The 22627-nt window shown below is 44.2% G+C and overlaps 1 protein-coding gene across 7 annotated transcripts in view; it reads left to right on the top strand.

Annotated features, from left to right (window-relative positions):
- LOC129820913 (leucine-rich repeat and calponin homology domain-containing protein 1-like) overlaps positions 1-22627 on the top strand; it is a 102640-nt gene that overhangs the window by 29212 nt on the left and 50801 nt on the right. For all 7 annotated transcript variants that reach the window (XM_055878024.1, XM_055878026.1, XM_055878021.1 and 4 more), the window contains exon 2: positions 13139-13283. In XM_055878024.1, coding sequence (XP_055733999.1) covers positions 13139-13283 — 145 coding nt within the window. The remainder of the gene's footprint in view (positions 1-13138; positions 13284-22627) is intronic.

Genomic DNA, 22627 nt, shown 5'->3' with positions numbered 1-22627 from the left:
CTACGAGAGTGTTAACATATGTTTTGAGACCTTCTGGAGAAGTCTGGAGCTGGGAGACACAGTAGTGATGGGAAAAATCCATACAGTTACATATCAGGATATTATGTTTGCCCTAGTTGGCTGTACCTGCACCAAACTTTTTAGTTCATAGCTTGTTCTCCAGCCTTTTAAATAAGGAGGCAATTTTGTTTTCAGCACTTATTTCCATGACGGATCAAAACTTGTTTTCTCATGGCTCCCTCTTGTTTTTTTCTGCAATACACACATGGTGAGCAATATATTTGGAACATCAAATCGCAATAAAATCACAGTATCGAATCGCAATGCATATATGTAGAATCTTGTGTATCGTGATAATATTGGTGTCTTGGCAATTCCCAGCCCTAAGGTATTGTGTGTAAGTGGTTGAGGCTTGTCACACTGTTGGAAGGTAGGCCCTCAGGCTGCAGTTCGAATGTTAGTAGGTCGTAGTAGTGTTGAGGAGTTTGGAGAATATTTGATGTAGTGTAGGTGGAATGCCATGCTTAGGATTGAGGTTGGTTGACACATACGGAGTACAGTGACTTCATATGTGCTCCCCTTTTCATACTGTTTGTCATATTGTTTATTCCACAGAGGTCATGTGCAGGAGAAACTTATACAGAGCTGCAATTTTGTCTGAAAAACATGTAATTCAGGTTCCCCCCTGTGACGAGTCACCTAATATATGGTTGTGTCCCAATGATTGTTGGGCGGGTAGTCATACGTCAGGGACGGGGGTGTAAACAAGGTCCTAATGACAGGGTCTTGCACCATACAGTGAGAAATTCCCTTGTGTCTAGCCCTTTTATCAGAAACACACACACACATACACACCCCAATCCCGTGCCCTAGTAGTAGTAGCAGCAGCAGTCGCAGCTTTGTCAGTATGTTGTGTGCCGTGGTCTAGAATGATAAGCCAAGCCATCTGGACAACCTTTATCTATTGTGGTGGTGCCGTGTGCTTGTGCATGCGTGTACGTTTGTGTGTGCGCCACTGTATCTATCCAACAAAGAGCCGGACTCTAATGAGCAACGCTATTGTCTGTATCTGTTGGCTGTCAGTTGTACCGTTCAGCCCATGGCGTCTGGATAAAGGGAAGAGATATGTCAAGTGCTCATATATAAAGAGAGAAAGTAAAACTAGCTGCAAAAGCGTGAATGAAAAGGGGGGAAAGATAAGGAACTTATAACAAGAATGTTCTTGTCCATAACATAGCTATCACTAAGAGTATCTGAGCTGTAGGGCAATTCCGCAGTAACGGAATTGTGCTGAGCCACTTAAATGTATGCCAAACAAAAACCATTGATTTCAACGTTTTAACAAACCATACGTGCAACACAGCATTCCTAATATGTACAAGGACCACTTTTTACACAAAACATTTTACAAAACACATTTACTGAAAGAACTGTGCAGATGCAAAGTTTGGTAACAGAATTTCAGTCAAATCTCCCTCCGTTTTTTTTGTGTCCATGTTTTACAAAACAAAATATCTCCCGAATTAACATTTAACAATGTCTGCAGAAAGAATAGGTGTCAGCTATGACATCACACCTTGAAAATCTCTCTTAGTTATTGAACTACAGTAAGTGAAGAGGATTTACACCTGGTAACGGAATTGCAGTAAAGGAATTTCATCATGGGTCCCTGATCTGTACTACACAGAAATGCATAATTATGGATATGAATGTCGTTCTCTTCATGGTGATGCATCCTACAGTACTTAGGGACACAAAGGTATAAATATTCAATATCCTCCTTTGCAGATTTGCATATTATTCTACACACTGGCTATTATTTTAATGAGCTCTGCCCCCAAACAAGACCATATTTGGTTGGTTCAGATTTGGTCCGGATCAATCATATAGATGTCTGTTTCACAGGTTTGGAAAGCACAGTGGAGTACAGTTCAGTAGATTTCAGTACAGGACATGTATACTGCCATACAAAGGCAAAACGCAATAACTACGAATTTGGTCAAATCTTTCATCTGGGTGCCTCCCTAGTGGCGCAGCGGTCTAAGGCAGTGCTTGAGGCGTCACTACAGACCGAGGTTCAATCCCTGGCTGTGTCACAACCGGCCGTGACCGGTAGTCCCATAGGGTGGTGCACAATTGGCCCAGGGTTGTCTGGGTTAGGGGGGGTTTGGCCGGGGGGGGCTTTACTTGGCTCAATCCGCTCTAGCGACTCCTTGTGGCAGGCCAGGCGCCTGCAGGCTGACTTCAGTCGTCCAACTGATGCGGCTGGCTTCCGGGTTCAGAGGGCGGGTGTTAAGAAACCCGGTTTGGCGGGTCATGTTTCGGAGGACGCATGACTCGACCTTCGCCTCTCCCGAGCCCATTGGGGGGTTGCAGCGATGAGACAAGATCGCTATCGGATATCACGAAAAAGGGGGTAAAAAATGTATAATTCAAAATAATCTTTCATCTGTTGTAATGACCAGATAAATGATCTGATTAATGTGGTTTTTAGTTTCCTGACACGAGAACAAGCCAGTTGAACGGAATATATAATTGAGTATCAGAAATTGCTGTCTGTCAAGACAGAAAAATACCTAAGTCAGATTTTGCAGCAAAAAACTAAATATGAAGTTACTGTGTTTTGCCTTTTAGGGCAGTATAGTGTACTCTACTTGTCTTTAATGTTCTGTACTGAACTATACTCCTTTTTTATTTATTGTGCTGTACTGCACTGTGCTGTCCAAACTTGTGAACCCAACTGTGGTTTGTGACTAATATAATATCCCATTATTGACATTTCAGTAAAAACTAGGGATGCATGATATATCAGTGAACATATGGGAATCGGCCGATATTAGCTAAAAATGCCAACATCGGTAACGGCTAGTGTCTCGTTAAACGCCCGATGTTCAAAACCGATGTCAAAGCTGATGTGCATACCTATATAACGAAGGTACATGACGTAATGACGCTACGTAAAATTTTGCGCTACACGTGCAACACAGCATTCCTAATCTAGCCCACAATGTCTACTGTGTGGATCGAGCAGTCAACAAGTCAAGCAGTCATTTGAAAGAGTAACAAAATTTCAGCGAGACAACTCAAAAAGCCAAATCCATTAAAGCCAAGATAATGGAATTCATTGCCCTTGACAATCAACCGTTCTCTGTCTTGGGTGATGTTGGCTTTTATCGACTGGTCGAGCACCGGTTAAAACTACCAAGTGTGCTATTTTTCCGATGTTGCTCCACCGGAGTTACACAGTAATAGCGTTGGAGCGGTATTTATTAGAGAGGGGTAAAGAAAGATTTTGTTCGGGCGCCAGGCAGGTATTAACCATGCCGAAAGGAAAAGAGTAGAATAGAGAGAGTGCCACTACCAGACCCACACACATCAGCAGAAGAGACTGCCTAGAGTGTAGCCTGTTTACCAGATAGCCAGTGGAGAGAAAAGAGAATACACACCCTATAAAACCCACATCACAGCCCAGGGGTAATCCCACCAAGAATACCTCATACAATAATAATAATAATAATGGCAGAGCAAATTAACAGCAACTTCATACAAGAAAGAACCCAGTCATCAACAGAGGATTGGCAATAATCTGTATTATCTTCCTGTGGAGGAGTACAGAGGGTATGAATGTGTGGGGTGTTCATAAACACAACAAAGGCCTTAAAAATGTACACAATCTTCTCAGCCACATGTCATTAGTCCATCCCACCTCAAGACAGTTCAAATAACAAATCCCAACTTGCAAGCAACCTCACTTTTAACTAAAATGTCAACCCAAATACTTCTGGCAGGCCAATAATAGTCCAGCTCCAATGAACTTCAATGGGAAGTGCATTAGGAAAATAGAGTCTGTTGCAGGGTAAAGCACTGGAATGATAGAGGGAAGAGAAAGGGAACAAGAGAGATCTTAGCTGTGGTCTTCAGGCGTGCCGGTGTACTGTCTGACCGTCCTATGGTTTGATGGTTTGTATGTTAAAGCTTCGCAACAATGTTGCTACTAATCCATGCGATCCATAACCGTCGCGGTCCCAAACGAAAACAACCACGCCGTAGAGCGATCACACCGACGATTGAGTTAAATACTTTATAAACTACATACGCTGAAAACAAACAACTTCTGCAGCATCGCACACACAATCAAACTGTCTCGCCACCCAAGAGCTCCTCCTCAAAGAGCTGAACGAGCTATCTTTATTTCCTCCTTCCTTACTGCTCATGCGCTCTTAAATTGGCAGCGCACGGTGAAGGCTCCGTGCAGGATTTCGCCACAGCATCACTGCTATTAGCTTCACGACATACATGCTATGGAACACCGTTTGGGTCTTTGCGTGTCAAAGGTACCGTAGCACTGTCAAAGCTGTACAAAAAAGTCAGCAAACACCGGCCACGAACAATGTGTTTACAATACCGCATTGCTTATAAAGCATAATTTGTTCGACCGCAACTTCTGGGGTAGCTAGCCTTAGGTTGGTACCTAGCTAGCACCAATACAAATATAACCGGCCTGAAAACAAAGACCAGTAGAAACTGCAGTCTTTTTCATTATTCTTAGCAATGATTTTAGGAATCCTTGTAAGTATTAACTAGGTTGCCACTTGTTGTTCACCTATTGAAATTGAACTTCAGTTCATGAAAATAAATAGCTAGCCAACTACTTAACCCTGTTGCCCAAAGCTAACGTTATAAGCAGCCAGTTGGCTTCATCTGGCTAGTGATGCTCAACTGGACCGGGTTATGTGTTGTGAAGCTAGCCACAATAAGGATTAGGCACAATAGTGGAGTTTGGGGTTTGCCTTCAAAATAAAATGTAATTGACAGTGATGCAAATGAATACAAATCATAGTATTATGCCACACTTTTAACCACAAACCACTATTGTGGCTAATCCTTATTCTGGCTAGCTTTACATAGATGGGTCCAACCACCATTAAATCAAATAAGAACTGTCTTATAAATTGTTTGAACATTGAACATGGTTTGCATCCATGAGCGAGCTAGCTAACTTTTTTTAATGACCAGCACTGTAAGTGCACAAGACAACTTTACCAGGATCATAGCATACGTATCGATGAATCGTTGTGACATATGAAATACGAGTTACAGTGTAATCGATGTGTAATAACTACGTAAAAAAATAATGAACGCGTAAAATTATTTTGTGACGTGCAGTCATATTCAGGTCCCGATTGGTCAACAAACTTATTTGACACGTCAAATAGGGTTAAATATTTTTTGACACGCAAAGACCAAAGCGGCGTTCCATAGAAATCCTGGTTGAGAATGAATTGACTGAACAAATGAACAACGAAACAACATGGCAAGTAAGTGAAAGAAATAGGTTTATGTTTTGGATTATGTTTTACATGGTAATGGGGACATATGTAAATGTTTTGTGTGTAACTTTTTATTTAGCTAAGCAAGTCCGTTAAGAACAAATTCTTTTTTACAATGACGGCCTACCCCGGCCAAACCCGGACGACGCTGGGCCAATTGTGCGCTGCCCTATGGGACTCCCAATCACGTCCGGATGTGATACAGCCTGGATTCGAACCAAGGAATGTAGTGACATCTCTTGCACTGAGATGCAGTGCCTTAGACTGCTGCGTCTGTGTGTGTGTTAACTATTTAACTGTACTAGAATGCTTAAAGGGCTGTTAAAATGTTAAGTATAGGTATCAGGTTTTTTGTCAAGGAAAATATCGGATATCGGTATCGGCCAAAAATGTCACATTGGTGCATCACTAGAAAAAACACGAACTAATTGATAGGTCTACCTTTACTTATTACTTCTGTGAATTCCATTATACTTCCTCCTCGTGAGATAGAGAAATTAGAAACTTTCTTAAGGATATGTGGGTTTTCGGTAATGGAATTTCAGCAGAAAAAATGACTCAAACTAAATATGTGTTCATATTACTCAACATGTTTTTCAAATACCTTTTTTAAGACTTTCTGCTAGATGTTTTCTAAGACCCCTTTTCCATCTGTTTGACCAGAAATCAAAGCCTTTGCTTGTTTTTTTTTTGGGGGGGGTGGTAATGGTGTAAAAATGTATATATGCCTTAATAATAAATAAAAAAAATAATAAAAATACTTATCTTTCATTTGACATCATCCTATGAACTTTACATGTTGATGCTCTTGGTTCCTTTTTACATGGAAATGACCTGTATTCAATGCTCAGCTCTTCAGTGTTGATTGCTATTGAAAACATGACATCCGCTAGGCCTACACACACCCTAGTTCTCATATTTGTTAAAAATTTATTCAAAACGCCTTGAGTTTGCTAAGCTTATTTGGGTAAGGAAGAGTTCCTGCTTTGGTGGGATAGGGACTGTGTGTGAGTTGAACCTCCTTTCCAGTAAATCTCAAGTGTGACACTGGATTGTCTGAAGAGGTTAGGGATAGAATTGGCTCTCATAGCACCTTCAGCATCGGGCAGCCTTAAGAGGATGAGGTGTGTGCACGTTCAAGGCGTGCTTCTCCAGTCACATGAGTGTGAGTCAGAGAGGTTGTTTTTTTCCTCACGCTTTGTAAGCATTATAAACATTGCTGCGTAACCCACAATTATTCTGGTGTTCTTGGTGTTGCTGTTGATATCTATTCTAAGCTGTTGTCAAGAACTATACAGGACTCGGGTGAACATCAAAGCCATTTAGGTGATTTACTAGTCCTGTTCTGAAAAGTATTCAGGAGGTACTGTATGAACTTACCCTCCTCACTGCACTTGACTTACTACTGCTTCCTTTACAATGGTAAGAGGCTATAGGAGTCAGCTTTGACTAAGTGTTTGCACCTCTGGAAGGTTGGCACCAAAGCTGAAAACATGACACTAGCAGTTTCTCAAACTTTTGGTCATATTTCATTCTCGTAACCTTCACTTGGGTTTTTGTCTACCTTGTTTTTCATTTTTTTGGTTACTTTTTACTTTATATCAACTGTACATTGTCTTCATCACTCTGATCTGGATACAGCCTGTTAGAATCAGCTAAAATGGCCCTGCAGACTCAACCCTGTGTGTGTGGAATTATTGTGCTATTTTTTTTTACAATAAGAAAAATTCATACAATTCCATGGGAATTCACAAAGCAGCTGCCAGCAACGGTTTGGGTCTCAGTTTGTTCCTTTCAGATGGTGAAGCATTGCTGCTGTACTACCATTACTGTACCTCAACTCCATCTAGCAAAATTTGCATTTCCTTCTCATTTAACTTCTAAAGTACTGCTATACAGGACTTGTCTGCTGTCGCTTGCCTTTCAGTGCCATTTTTCCAGCTGTTAACGACGATGACTTAGTGGTGGAGAGTTAACAATATAACTGATTCCTCGACTGCACGTCGACTTCCATTTCAGAGTGTCATAATTCAATTCCCTTAGGAATCGACTTCTAAAATTCAGTATTTTTAGAATGGAGGAGACTGATTAGTTGCCGTACTTCCGAGAACACAAACACTAACATCTTTCATAGCGCCCTAGCGAAGGACGGGGAGAGAGAGGGGAAGAGCACAGTATAAGTAGGTCAGCCACCAGGCAGACCGAGTCCAAGCCGTGTACTAGGCCTATCTATCGGCAATAAAAAGCTGTATCTCTCAATGGAATGCTGTATCTCACAATGGAATGCTGTATCTCACAATGGAATGCTGTATCTCACAATGGAATGCTGTATCTCACAATGGAATGCTGTATCTCACAATGGAATGCTGTATCTCACAATGGAATGCTGTATCTCACAATGGAATGCTGTATCTCACAATGGAATGCTGTATCTCACAATGGAATGCTGTATCTCACAATGGAATGCTGTATCTCGCCATGTCTTGTCTTGTATCCCTCGCAAATTCACCAAAGTATCCTAAAGTTTACCTCGTCCTCTCTGGTTTTATTTAAATGTATCTTCTAGTTAGGCTATTTCATGGGAAATAATGTTTTGTGATGACTGCATTGTGATTTTTAAAGGGAAATGTTAAAAAAATTTCAGCTTCATATTCGTCATCTCCAGCCCAACATCAACATACTGTATGTAAATGGTGCATTTCTATGCTTTGTTGAAAAAAAGATAGAGGAAGAGAAGTGTTTCCAATGACATCATCAGTGTGCATCGTGATTTTAACCAATAATGCCGACTAATTGTCTAATGATTGGTTGATGTCACTGGAAACACTTATCTTCCTCGTTATCTTTTTGACTACAAAACATAGAAACGCACTATTTTCACATGCTCGTGTGTGGGTGGTGCTGGAAATTATGAATATGAAGTTGAACATTTTAGAAATATCCCTTTTAATTTTATGTGGGGGGAAAATTATTTTTGGTTGGGGATCTCCTTAACGTTAAGGATTCCAATTTAATTGAAACGTTCACACCCCTAGCATTTGTGTGTGGTTCCCAGCACTATAGGGTCATGTAAAGGGTAGTGGGGTAGAATACTGACACATCTCACCCTTGGGCCTTGAGCATGTGCAGTGTGTGTGTGAAGGGGAATGTTTTTTGGTTTGGCAATGGCATATGGTACTCATATATATATATATATATATATATATATATATATATATATATATATATATACTGCTCAAAAAAATAAAGGGAACACTTAAACAACACAATGTAACTCCAAGTCAATCACACTTCTGTGAAATCAAACTGTCCACTTAGGAAGCAACACTGATTGACAATAAATGTCACATGCTGTTGTGCAAATGGAATAGACAAAAGGTGGAAATTATAGACAATTAGCAAGACACCCCCAAAAAAGGAGTGATTCTGCAGGTGGTGACCACAGACCACTTCTCAGTTCCTATGCTTCCTGGCTGATGTTTTGGTCACTTTTGAATGCTGGCGGTGCTCTCACTCTAGTGGTAGCATGAGACGGAGTCTACAACCCACACAAGTGGCTCAGGTAGTGTAGTTCATCCAGGATGGCACATCAATGCGAGCTGTGGCAAAAAGGTTTGCTGTGTCTGTCAGCGTAGTGTCCAGAGCATGGAGGCGCTACCAGGAGACAGGCCAGTACATCAGGAGACGTGGAGGAGGCCGTAGGAGGGCAACAACCCAGCAGCAGGACCGCTACCTCCGCCTTTGTGCAAGGAGGAGCAGGTGGAGCATTGCCAGAGCCCTGCAAAATGACCTCCAGCAGGCCACAAATGTGCATGTGTCTGCTCAAACGGTCAGAAACAGACTCCATGAGGGTGGTATGAGGGCCCGACGTCCACAGGTGGGGGTTGTGCTTACAGCCCAACACCGTGCAGGACGTTTGGCATTTGCCAGAGAACACCAAGATTGGCAAATTCGCCACTGGCGCCCTGTGCTCTTCACAGATGAAAGCAGGTTCACACTGAGCACGTGACAGACGTGACAGAGTCTGGAGACGCCGTGGAGAACGTTCTGCTGCCTGCAACATCCTCCAGCATGACCGATTTGGCGATGGGTCAGTCATGGTGTGGAGTGGCATTTCTTTGGGGGCCGCACAGCCCTCCATGTGCTCGCCAGAGGTAGCCTGACTGCCAATAGGTACCGAGATGAGATCCTCAGACCCCTTGTGAGACCATATGCTAGTGCGGTTGGCCCTGGGTTCCTCCTAATGCAAGACAATGCTAGACCTCATGTGGCTGGAGTGTGTCAGCAGTTCCTGCAAGAGGAAGGCATTGATGCTATGGACTGGCCCGCCCGTTCCCCAGACCTGAATCCAATTGAGCACATCTGGGACATCATGTCCTGCTCCATCCACCAACGCCACGTTGCACCACAGACTGTCCAGGAGTTGGCGGATGCTTTAGTCCAGGTCTGGGAGGAGATCCCTTAGGAGACCATCCGCCACCTCATCAGGAGCATGCCCAGGCATTGTAGGGAGGTCATACAGGCACGTGGAGGCCACGCACACTACTGAGCCTCATTTTGACATGTTTTAAGGACATTACATCAAAGTTGGATCAGCCTGTAGTGTGGTTTTCCACTTTTAATTTTGAGTGTGACTCCAAATCCAGACCTCCATGGGTTGATAAATTTGATTTCCAATGATCATTTTTGTGTGATTTTGTTGTCAGCACATTCAACTATGTAAAGAAAAAAGTATTTAATAAGAATATTTCATTCATTCAGATCTAGGATGTGTTATTTTAGTGTTCCCTTTATTTTTTTGAGCAGTGTAATATATATATATATATATATATATATATATATATATATATATATATATATATATATATATATATATATATATATACACACACACATACATACATACATACAAATCCATAGTGTGTCAGGTTGGGAGGGTGCTAAAGGCTTTGTGTGTATGGGTCACAAGTGGTCAGACTAGGAGACCACCTTGCTGCTCAGTCAGTGATTCACTCCTCCACCTATCCGTCTCATCTGTGCTCCTTTCCTCCTATTCAACCATAAGCTACACACACACACACACACACACACACACACACACACACACACACACACACACACACACACACACACACACACACACACGTGTTCCATGCCTAGGAGTGCTGGATAACAGTACACACACATGCTCTTTCGATCGCTTCTTTCTCTCTCTTCACATAGAGGGGAAATGATGCAAATCAACATATGGTCCTGAGTGCTCTCTGTAGGGAGACGTTAGACCCTCAGTAAAAGAGGTCTGCTCTCTGGTAACTCATAGTTCTGATAACACTGTTTACTGCCTACACACACACACACACACACACACACACACACACACACGCTGCTTCCTCTCAATCACATTTTCTAGAGTTGCATAGTTCTAAGCCTCTCAGAGCCTAACCGGGATACTTGTCTGGCTGGTCTATGGAGGCTACATGTTTCCCCATGTGGTTGTACATCACACTGGTGTTGAAGGAAAAATCCCCTCATGCCTTTTCATTTACAGTGTCAATTAACACTATGTAAGAACAATATTTTTTGTGAACAAAATGTTTGCGTTTATAATAAGGTTGGTAGCGACATGGAAAATCGTTGTGGAAATCTGTTGCAGTTCAAGACTATTACAAAATCCATTATGCAATGCTCGTTCTATGGGCTGGATGACTAGCAAACATGGCTACACACAATAATACCAAAGACAATATCAGCATGTACCGTAGATAGTTAGCTGTAAAATCCCCTAAATAAATGGCATTATCAAGGATTATTTAGGAGTCTACAATCTCACCATGTTCAACCTGCAGGTCGATGTGCCTTACAGAGTAGAGTCTAACATTCGCAATGGCAAATATATACTTTTGAGGAGACGGGAAACATTGCCCATGCTATGTCAATGGACCACACAGTGCCTTCTGGGCGATTTCTGGAACAAGGAGCACTCTCCTTCAAGGAGTGAATGGGAATCTATTGGGCGCTAGCTCAAAAACCCAACATTAGCATGAATTTCGTCAACAAAAAGTAGAACATCAAAAATCCAATAGAAAATGGGTGAACCTTTCCTGTTAAGGTTGAATCTGTCCCAAGGGGATTGTTGTTCCCTTCACTTCCTGTACTGGGTCTGGTGAAGTTCCCTTCCCAGCATGCTCTGCATTGACTGATGGCCCTCTGTGTGTTTCTGTGTGTGTGCATGCTTGTATGAATAGGTTTCTCAGATGTTTGTGGGTGCACGTAAGTATATAGGTATGACTCTAAACTAACTAGACCTCTAGCTGTGTCTATGTATTTAGTCTACGTGCTGAGTGAGTGCTCCTGCGAGTTGATGGCTAACTCTGTTGGGAAAGCGAGGGAGAGGGAGGAGGGATTATTAGTTCTCCTCCACTTCTGAGGGAGATGTGGTTCAGCTGCTGTACAGTGGAAATATGAGGCACTTAGAGGGCTGTAAAAGAGCGAGGGAGGGAAGGGGGGGAGGGGTTTAAGAGGGCTGTAAAAGAGCGAGGGAGGGAAAGGGGGGGGGGGTTAAGAGGGCTGTAAACTTTTTTGCTTTCTGGATCAACACTTCAGTCTGGCTGGGGTCAGTGCAGGGGAATGGACACAGCTTTAGAAGAGTAGCACAGAGAGAAGATGATGTGTGTGACAGGAGGAGGACACTACCCCTAATAGTAGAGGTCTTCATCCTCCAGACAGCTTCCATGACAACTCAGACTATCTGAACTAGCCTAATCTGACGATAAACTACCCAGAGTGAATTGCAGCGAGATGCAGGATATGCTGGTCTTATCTTTGTCACAGTCACATGGTTGTCTCCTTGCATGAAATGTCACGCATGCACACATTTATGCAGGTGTGTTCATGTGTGTCATGAAGAACATCAAGGCTCCTGTGTCTGGTTTGTGGGGGGTGGTTACTACGGGAATGCTCTAATTTACCAGGTTGTTGGAGCGCGTTACAGTATGTGTGTGTGTGGGAGGGGGGGGGGGGGGGGTTGACCTGACCCTACCCTGCCCTAGGCCATGTCATCATCAGTGTCACATCACATGACCTGTTGTATAGCCTACACTGCCGCCATGCAAACACATAGACACATACATGCACACGTCCCCACCCCCTAATGTCTCAGTTTGAGCCTTAATCGGTCTGTCATGTTGTAGTGTAACAGGAGCTGTCCCATTAGATTTGAAGCATAGTAGGATGGGGGTCATAGTGATGCCACATGACACTAACACCATTCACTGTGGGTATTTGGTCTTTCTAAATACATAGTACATGCACACACACACACATCGTGATGTTATTTTCAGTCCAGAGTCATTATTTCCAGTCTGCGCTACTAGTGCTAGCAGGGCTTTGAGTCACACTGAAGCTGTTTTGCTAGAGCGGAAGATCAACTATGAGTAGCCTTTTGTCTCTGAGTGTTTTTAACAGAACTTCCTTCCCCTGTGGTGTCCATAATGTAACACAGGCTTCTATATTGACTGAGTGCTCTAGGTCATCCCAGTTGAATTCACTAAATCACTTTGGAACAGTAGACAGGAGTGCTAATCTGAACACAGTGGCTAATTGTTATTATGGCCTCAGCTGATATCAATGTTGTTATTTGCTGCTGGGAGCCAGTACAGGAATTCTTGTGTTAGCCTGTAGGCTTTGGATAGCTTGGCTGGACTGGGTTGTGTGGAGGGGAGGTCCTGGGCCAGGGAGAGACACCTAGTGGCACTAGTATATAACTACAGGTGATATCTGTCTCTTCCTATTCTCTCTCTCCCTCTCAGACCTGTCGAAGAATCGTTTGGCGGAGGTCCCCTTAGAGGTGTGTCACCTGGTTGCCTTGGAAACGCTGAACCTCTATCACAACTGTATCAAGACCATTCCTGACACCATCATCAGCCTACAGTCACTCACCTCCTTAAACCTCAGGTAAGACTTGAACCTACAGTTAACAGGTGACTGTGTTGAGTGAGAAGCACATTTGTTTTCAATGACAGAAAGAAAATGTAGGCGTTTCTAAGAGTTGCTGAATATCAGTGGTTTATCCTTAAAGTTGTTTGCACAGTTATCCCTATAAAGGCGGCAGTATTGGTTCAGTGAAATGTTAAATATATTAGATATTAGTTGAAATTTGCTAAGCAGCACAGAAGGTTGGCAGTAGTCTGGTTGGACCAGGGCTTGTTTAGACTCAGGTGTTTGATCCCAAGGCAGACACGCTTATTAGGCTTCACACATCACAGACGCCTCTCAATGGGCTGATGTTACCGCTTCCAACCTCATGGCAGGACCACAGAGCAATAGCATATCTTGTCTCTGTGTTTGTGTAATGCGTTCAGATCACATTATTGGAATGATGCATGACACTACTTGTTTCATTTTATCTCTCTCCACTCCCGCTCTATCTAGCTATCGAGAGACAGAGAGAGACATAGAGAAAGAAGGGGGAGGAAGATGAGAGAGGAGAGGGAGAGAGACAAAGAGAGAGATGGGGGAGGAAGATGAGAGAGGAGAGGGAGAGCGCGAAAGAGAGACCGAGAGAGATGGGGAGAAGGTCATCATATCAGTGCTAGCCTGGTTCTTTACTGCCTGCTGTACGCATCATCAACCTGAGACCGACTCGGTACTCTCTGTCTCTAATCTCTTCCTCTGTGCTCACACCAGCGTGCAACTGAGGGAGATTCATTAGTCATATCTCTGACACACAAAGAAGACCAAACCCACACGCATGCATGTGGTGTTGCGGCCATATCATTTAAGCTGAGTTAATAAGTTGATTAATTGAATTTAAGCTGAGTTAATAAGTTGATTCATTGAATTTATGCTGAGTTAATATGGGATTCATTGAATTTACGCTGAGTTAATAAGTGATTCATTGAATCAGTTATATAAATGCTACATCTGAACGGGGAGGATGTAAAATACCCTCGGTGGAGGGTAGCTGATGTAGGTTAACGTGAGTCCGTGGCGTGTGTCTGAGCATAATGTGATGTGAGCACCACAGTAACCGCACCAGGGTATGTGTTTTACACCACTAGACAGGAATGTTATCAGACGCCATGGAGACACTGGCAGATAATCTCATTTGAATTTGTGGCTTTTCATATTGCTGTCAAAACAGGAAATAGACAATGTTCTCCATGTCTGCACCAGGAACACATGAAAAGGAAGGCATTATTTTTAGGATCGTTCTGTTCCTGGCCTGCATCATGGTGGAAAGAGGATAAAGGCTCTTTGTTGTCTAGATAGAACTTTGGCAGTTGTGGAATAAAATGTCTTATTTTGAAGTTGATGGGATGGAGGCTGTTTAGAGCTGTCAGCTGTTGTCATTGAGTTTGCTGATTTTGTTTTGCTGCCTTTGTTCTGTTAGCTTTTATTTAGGCAGGAAGCTTTTACTGTGACTGTTGACCTGCTCGCTTGTTACTCTATTGTGTTAGCTTGTGCTGCTGCGCAAGCTGCAGTGCAGTGTAGGGGTTTTCAGATCGACACACGAGCCACTTGAAATATAATAGCCATAAAACATATCACATGACTCTTCATGAGGGATTGTAAAAAGCTATGCTTAATATGAGTGTTCACAGAACAATAACAGCTAACATATACCAGACAACACATTGTTTCAGGGAGGGAGGGAGTCAGGAGCCAAGGTCATGAATGCCTTCTACCTACTATGGTCCTGTTGTGTATCTGGAGCTGAAAGGTCGTTTCCATAGCAGAGAGAAAGGCCTGCCCTCCCTGGTATATGGAAAGATTAAACACAGAGAAAGACGATAAGAAAACAGAAAAGGAGAGAGAGAGGTTCAATAAGGAGCGTGAGACGGATTACCAGGAAGCGTACTTAAAGCATACGCGGACCAGCTGACGGGGGTCTACACTGACATCTTCAACCTCTCCCTGACCCAGTCTGTAATACCTACATGTTTCAAGCAGACCACCATAGTCCCTGTGCACAAGGAAGCGAAGGTAACCTCCCTAAATGATTACCGCCCCGTAGCACTCACGTCGGTAGCCATGAAGTGTTTTGAAAGGCTGGTCAGGGCTCACAGCATCATCCCAGACACCCTGTGGATGCAGATCCACAGATGTAAGAATGCTGTTCATTGACTACAGCTCAGCGTGCAACACCATAGTGCCTACGAAACTCATCACTGAGCTAAGGACCCTGGGATGGCGCCTCCCTCTGCAACTGGATCCCGGACTTCCTGACGGGCTGCCCCCAGGTGGTAAGGGTGGGCAACAACACGTCTGCCACGCTGATCCTCAACACTGAAGTCCCTCAGGGGTGTGTACTTAGTCCTGTACTCCCTATTCACCCACGACTGCGTGGCCAAACAACTCCAACACCATCATTTAAGTTTGCTGACGACACAACAGTGGTAGGCCTGATCACCGACAACGATGAGAGCGCCTATAGGGAGGAGGTCAGAGACCTGGCAGTGTGGTGCCAGGACAACAACCTCTCCCTCAATGTGAGCAAGACTTGCTGATCGTGAACTACAGGAAAAGGCGGCCGAACAGGCCCCCATTTAACATCAACGCGGCTGTAGTGGAGCGGGTTGAGAGTTTTTCAAGTTCCTTGGTGTCCACATCACCAACGTACTATCATGGTCCAGACACACCAAGACAGACGTGAAGAGGGCACGACAAAACCTTTTCACCCTCAGGAGAGATTTGGCATGGGTCCCCAGATCCTCAAAGTTCTACAGCTGCACCATCGTGAGCATTCTGACTGGTTGCATCACCGCCTGGTATGGCAACTGCTAGGCATCTGACCATAAGGCGCTACAGAGGGTAGTGTGAACGGCCCAGTACATTCCTGGGGCCAAGCTTCCTGCCATCCAGGACCTATATAATAGGCAGTGTCATTGGAAAGCCCATAAAATTGTCAGACTCCAGTCACCCAAGTCATAGACTGTTTTCTCTGCTGCCACACGGCAAGCGGTACTGGAGTACCAAGTCTAGGACTAAAAGGCTCCTTAACAGCTTCTACCCCCAAGCCATAAGACTCCTGAACAGTTAATCAAATGGCCACTGGACTATTTACATTGACCCCCCCATTTGTTTTGTACACTGCTGCTGCTCGCTGTTTATTATCTATGCATAGTCACTTCATCCCTACCTACTGTACATGTACAAATTACCTCAACTAACCTGTACCCCTGCACACTCAACTAACCCCCGCACACTCAACTAACCTGTACCCCTGCACACTCAACTAACCTGTACCCCCCGCACACTGACTCAGTACCGGTACCCCCTGTACAGTTGAAGTCAGAAGTTTACATACACCTTAGCCAAATACATTTCAACTCAGTTTTTCACAATTCCTGTCATTTAATCCTAGTCTTATGTCAGTTAGGATCACCACTTTATTTTAAGAATGTGAAATGTCAGAATAATAGTAGAGAGAATGATTTATTTCAGCTTTTATTTCTTTCATCACATTCCCAGTGGGTCAGAAGTTAACATACACTCAATTAGTATTTGGTAGCATTGCCTTTACATTGTTTAACTTGGGTCAAACGTTTTGGATAGTCTTCCCTAAGCTTAACCCTAACCCTAAGTTGGGTGAATTTTGGCCCATTCCTCCTGACAGAGCTGGTGTAACTGAGTCAGGTTTGTAGGTCTCATTGCTCGCATACGCTTCTTCAGTTCTGCCCACAGATTTTCTATAAGATTGAGGTCATGGCTTTGTGATGGCTACTCCAGTACCTTGCCTTTGTTGTCCCTAAGCCATTTTGCCACAACTTTGGAAGTATGCTTGGGGTCATTGTCCATTTGGAAGACCCATTTGCATCCAAGCTTTAACTTCCTGACTGATGTTTTGAGATGTTACTTCAATATATCCACATAATTTTCCTGCCTCATGATGCGATCTATTTTGTGAAGAGCACCAGTCCCTCCTGCAGCAAAGCACCCCCATAAAGTGATGCTGCTCCCCGTTCTTCACGGTTGGGATGGTGTTCTTTGGCTTGCAAGCCTCCCCCTTTTTCCTCCAAACATAACGATGGTCATTATGGCCAAACAGTTCTATTTTTGTTTCATCAGATCAGAAGACATTTCTTCAAGAAGTACGATCTTTGTCCCCATGTGCAGTTGCAAACCGCAGTCTGGCTTTTGTATGGCATTTTTGGAGCAGTGGCTTCTTCCTTGCTGAGCGGCTTTTCAGGTTATGTTGATATAGGACTCGTTTTACTGTGTATATAGATACTTTCTACCTGTTTCCTCCAGCATCTTCACAAGGTCCTTTGCTGTTGTTCTGGGATTGATTTGCACGTTTCACACCAAACTACATTAATTTCTAGGAGACAGAACGCGTCTCCTTCCTGAGCGGTATGACGGCTGCGTGATCCCAGGGTGTTTATACTTGCGTGCTATTGTTTGTACAGATGAACGTGGTACCTTCAGGCGTTTGGAAATTGCTCCCAAGGATGAACCAGACTTGTGGAGGTCTACAATTTTTTTTCTGAAGTCTTGGCAGATATCTTTTGATTATCCCATGATGTCAAGCAAAGAGGCACTGAGTTTGAAGGTAGGCCTTGAAATACATCCACAGGTACACCTCCAATTGACTCAAATGATGTCAATTAGCCTATCAGAAGCTTCTAAAGCCATGGCATCATTTTCTGGAATTTTCGAAGTTAAAGGCACAGTCAACTTTGTGTATGTAAACTTCTGACCCACTGGAATTATGATACAGTGAATTATAAGTCTGTAAACATTTGTTGGAAAAATGTGTCATGCACAAAGTAGATGTCCTAACCGACTTACACTTAACAAACTATAGTTTTGGCATGTAAACTTCCGACTTACATTTACATTACATTTAAGTCATTTAGCAGACGCTCTTATCCAGAGCGACTTACAAATTGGTGCATTCACCTTAAGATATCCAGTGGAACAGCCACGTTACAATAGTGCATCTAAATCTTTTAAGGGGGGGGGGGGGGGGGGTCAGAAGGATTACTTTATCCTATCCTAGGTTTCCTTAAAGAGGTGGGGTTTCAGGTGTCTCCGGAAGGTGGTGATTGACTCCGCTGACTCCGCTGTCCTCCGCTGACTTCAACTGTATATAGCCTCGTTATTGTTATTTTGTTACTTTTTATTCTTTATTACTTTAATTTATTTGGTCAATATTTTCTGAAATATTCTTGAACTGCACTGTAATGGTCTTGTAAATAAGCATTTCACGGTAAGGTCTACAGTTGTTGTGTTCAGCGCATGTGACAAATAAAGTTTGATTTGAGTGAGTGTCAGTAAGGAGAGGGGGAGAGAGAGCGGGTCTATAAGGAGAGGGGGAGAGAGAGCGGGTCTATAAGGAGAGGGGGAGAGAGAGCGGGTCTATAAGGAGAGGGGGAGAGAGAGCGGGTCTATAAGGAGAGGGGGAGAGAGAGCGGGTCTATAAGGAGAGGGGGAGAGAGAGCGGGTCTATAAGGAGAGGGGGAGAGAGAGCGGGTCTATAAGGAGAGGGGGAGAGAGAGCGGGTCTATAAGGAGAGGGGGAGAGAGAGCGGGTCTATAAGGAGAGGGGGAGAGAGAGCGGGTCTATAAGGAGAGGGGGAGAGAGAGCGGGTCTATAAGGAGAGGGGGAGAGAGAGCGGGTCTATAAGGAGAGGGGGAGAGAGAGCGGGTCTATAAGGAGAGGGGGAGAGAGAGCGGGTCTATAAGGAGAGGGGGAGAGAGAGCGGGTCTATAAAGAGAGAGGGGGTCTATATGGAGAGAGAGAGAGAGGACCAGTGCGGGGGTCAATCGGGAGAGGGAGGGGGTCAATCGGGAGAGGGAGGGGGTCAATCGGGAGAGGGAGGGGGTCAATCGGGAGAGGGAGGGGGTCAATCGGGAGAGGGAGGGGGTCAATCGGGAGAGGGAGGGGGTCAATCGGGAGAGGGAGGGGGTCAATCGGGAGAGGGAGGGGGTCAATCGGGAGAGGGAGGGGGTCAATCGGGAGAGGGAGGGGGTCAATCGAGAGAGGGAGGGGGTCAATCGAGAGGGAGGGGGTCAATCGAGAGGGAGGGGGTCAATCGAGAGGGAGGGGGTCAATCGAGAGGGAGGGGGTCAATCGAGAGGGAGGGGGTCAATCGAGAGGGAGGGGGTCAATCGAGAGGGAGGGGGTCAATCGAGAGGGAGGGGGTCAATCGAGAGGGAGGGGGTCAATCGAGAGGGAGGGGGTCAATCGAGAGGGAGGGGGTCAATCGAGAGGGAGGGGGTCAATCGAGAGGGAGGGGGTCAATCGGGAGAGGGAGAGGGTCAATCGGGAGAGGGAGGGGGTCAATCGGGAGAGGGTCAATCGGGAGAGGGTCAATCGGGAGAGGGAGAGGGTCAATCGGGAGAGGGAGAGGGTCAATCGGGAGAGGGAGAGGGTCAATCGGGAGAGGGTCAATCGGGAGAGGGAGAGGGTCAATCGGGAGAGGGAGAGGGTCAATCGGGAGAGGGAGAGGGTCAATCGGGAGAGGGAGAGGGTCAATCGGGAGAGGGAGAGGGTCAATCGGGAGAGGGAGAGGGTCAACCGGGAGAGGGAGAGGGTCAACCGGGAGAGGGAGAGGGTCAATCGGGAGAGGGAGAGGGTCAATCGGGAGAGGGAGAGGGTCAATCGGGAGAGGGAGAGTGAGAAAGAAGGTCAGTAAGGAGAAGGAGAAAGGGGGAGGGGGTCAATACAGAGAGGGGGAGGGGGTCAATACAGAGAGGGAGAGAGAGAGTATATAAGTGGTGAGAGACAAAAAACTAAGTGATATAGAAGGGAGTATAGAGAGAAACAGAAGAGGTGCAGTTTTTGTATAAGGATTTGTCTTTTTTTGTGGTCCTAGCTGATAGCTCCTCTCTTGGCCTGTGTGTTGTTATGTTACTGCTTCACTGGGGATTCCATTCTGCGTACACAGGTAGATGGAATTATTGGATGGGCGGTTGTTAGAATTTTTCATTCAGCCAGTCAGCATCTTATGTCTATACCTTCTCCCTCGTCATATGGAGTGGATCTAAGCGGCTCTTGTGGGAGGATTCAATAGATTCAATAGAGAGTGGATCCCAGAGAGGAACTCATGCCGTCTTTAATCTCTTGGGTCGGAGACAGAGACCGTGTTTGACAACTCTGGCTCTGTGGCGCCTCTGGACTGCACAGTGATATGGCTCGATCTGATGCAACGCACGCACGCCAACTCGTAAGCATGCAGGCACGCACGCTCACACGTACACACAGCAAACACCGCTGAGGGGTGTGAAAGCATCCAGTTTTCCAGAAAGTTCCCATACTATAAGTCCTCACCACTCTCAATGTTCTCCAGCACAAATTACCAATAACTCAGGGAAGTGTAATCAGTCTTTGCACACACTCCAGAACAAGAGGCCGTCCCGTGTGTGTGTGTGTGTGTGCATGTGTGTGTACCAATGGGTCATTTCCAGGATATTGTTTTGCATTTTGTTATTGCTGTGGAGAGCTTGTTTTCTCTGGGTCAACTGTAATCGGCTCTGCTCATGCTGGCAGCCTCTCTACCAACCTCTCTGTCTGTTAAATATCTCTAAGTTCTCTCTGTCTATGTTAAAGGCCTCTGTTCGTCTCTCTGTCTACATATTAAGGCCTCTTTCTTGCTCTGCCACAGACATCCTGCTGCGTGCTGGCTAACTGCAGCTGTAAGCCGGAGACAACACCAGAAGTCTGTTTTAATGAGGTTCAAACTGTTTTGGAGGAGTTCTGATCTGTGTTGGAAAGGCTGTGGATTGTTTCCCAGCATGTTTAACTGCTCGTGTAAACCAGGGAGGGAACACCAACATCCTGTTTTTATGAGGGGTTTTGGGCTGTCGTGCTGGACCGAACTGAATTAGATTGGGACTGTGTGTTTTATCTTTTGCAGAAGTACGAAAGTGTTTATGGGAAAGCTAATGAGTAGTTTTTTACAGTACAGTAGTTTTGCACGGTATACTGAAACTTCTGTACTTTTTTCGATGCTAGAACATGAAAAACAGTTCGGTACCAGAATTTCTGTTACTTTCGGTACTTCCCTCAAATGTGTCTCACAGATCAAGTCTGTATCAGATAAAGCTGATGTCCCCTTTATAGCGCATGTGCCTGTTCCGCTTAGCTTGCACTGGGAGACCGGGCTGCATCATGTTATGTCCCCACACATGCCACACAGAAGTTAACACACTTCAATAATGCAACATGGCATGTAGACATGTTAAAACAGTTCATTACTGTTCGCAAAACAGGCTAGAACACTTTACAATGCAAGAAGATACCGGTATCTTCCAGCTTTGTAGACTAACCTTCCTTGCTTACTTACAGCTGAAGCTAACATCAATTCACTACCCTAGTACTTTGTTTTTGATAATATGTAAATCAAATCACAATATGCTGATTTCAAAGCTGATTGCCACCAAAACTTTATAAATTCTCTCTCATATGATCTCTCTCTCATATGATCTCTCTCTCATATGATCTCTCTCTCATATGATCTCTCTCTCATATGATCTCTCTCTCATATGATCTCTCTCTCATATGATCTCTCTCTCATATGATCTCTCTCTCTCATGATCTATTGCCTCAGTGAAAGTGTGAATAGGGCTCCGACGGGCCCCACCCCTCTTGCCTCGTGAATGACGTCAAGTCCCAAATGGAAGGGAAACAGATTGTTTGTTTGTAATTTGTAACCCCGTGAAATCAGCCAAAACAAGCACAATAACTTGATGCAAGCAAAAACTCCTATTGCATATGCATTCACCTGTATATTGTGAATAGGCCTACGCTACATCTTGATTTACCCAGTTTATTGATAGATTTACCATTCAAATAAATTATTACCATTGTGTTATGTAGTTTAAATATCTATTTTTTTTTCAACTAGGCAAGACAGTTATGAAAAAATTCTTATTTATAATGACGGCCTAATCCGGCCAAACCCGGACGACGCTGGTCCAATTGTGCGCCGCTCTATGGGACTCCCAATCACGGCCGGTTGTGATACAGCCTGGAATCAAACAAGGGTCTGTAGTGACTAGGGTTGCACATTTTGGGGAACATTCAGAGGTGGAAACTTTCTGTGGGAATTAACAGGAATATATGGGAAATAATTGAAATATATGCTAAGTAATATTAATACCATTTAAATGTAGATGTTTTTTGCATTGGATATAATTATCATATCATATGGAAACAGAAACATAAACCTTTTACCTTATCATAGACAAATTGCAAATTATTAAATCTTTCCAATAGAAAAAAACGTTTTAGTTACGAATTGAACTTTAATTAAATGAGTTGACGCTTCACATGGGATGATTTCACTGAAC

Source organism: Salvelinus fontinalis, chromosome 23 (assembly GCF_029448725.1).
Source record: "Salvelinus fontinalis isolate EN_2023a chromosome 23, ASM2944872v1, whole genome shotgun sequence".
NCBI classification, from domain to species: Eukaryota; Metazoa; Chordata; class Actinopteri; order Salmoniformes; family Salmonidae; genus Salvelinus; species Salvelinus fontinalis.
Note: the sequence above shows the minus strand (reverse complement) of the source record. Positions and strands in the feature narration are given on the sequence as shown.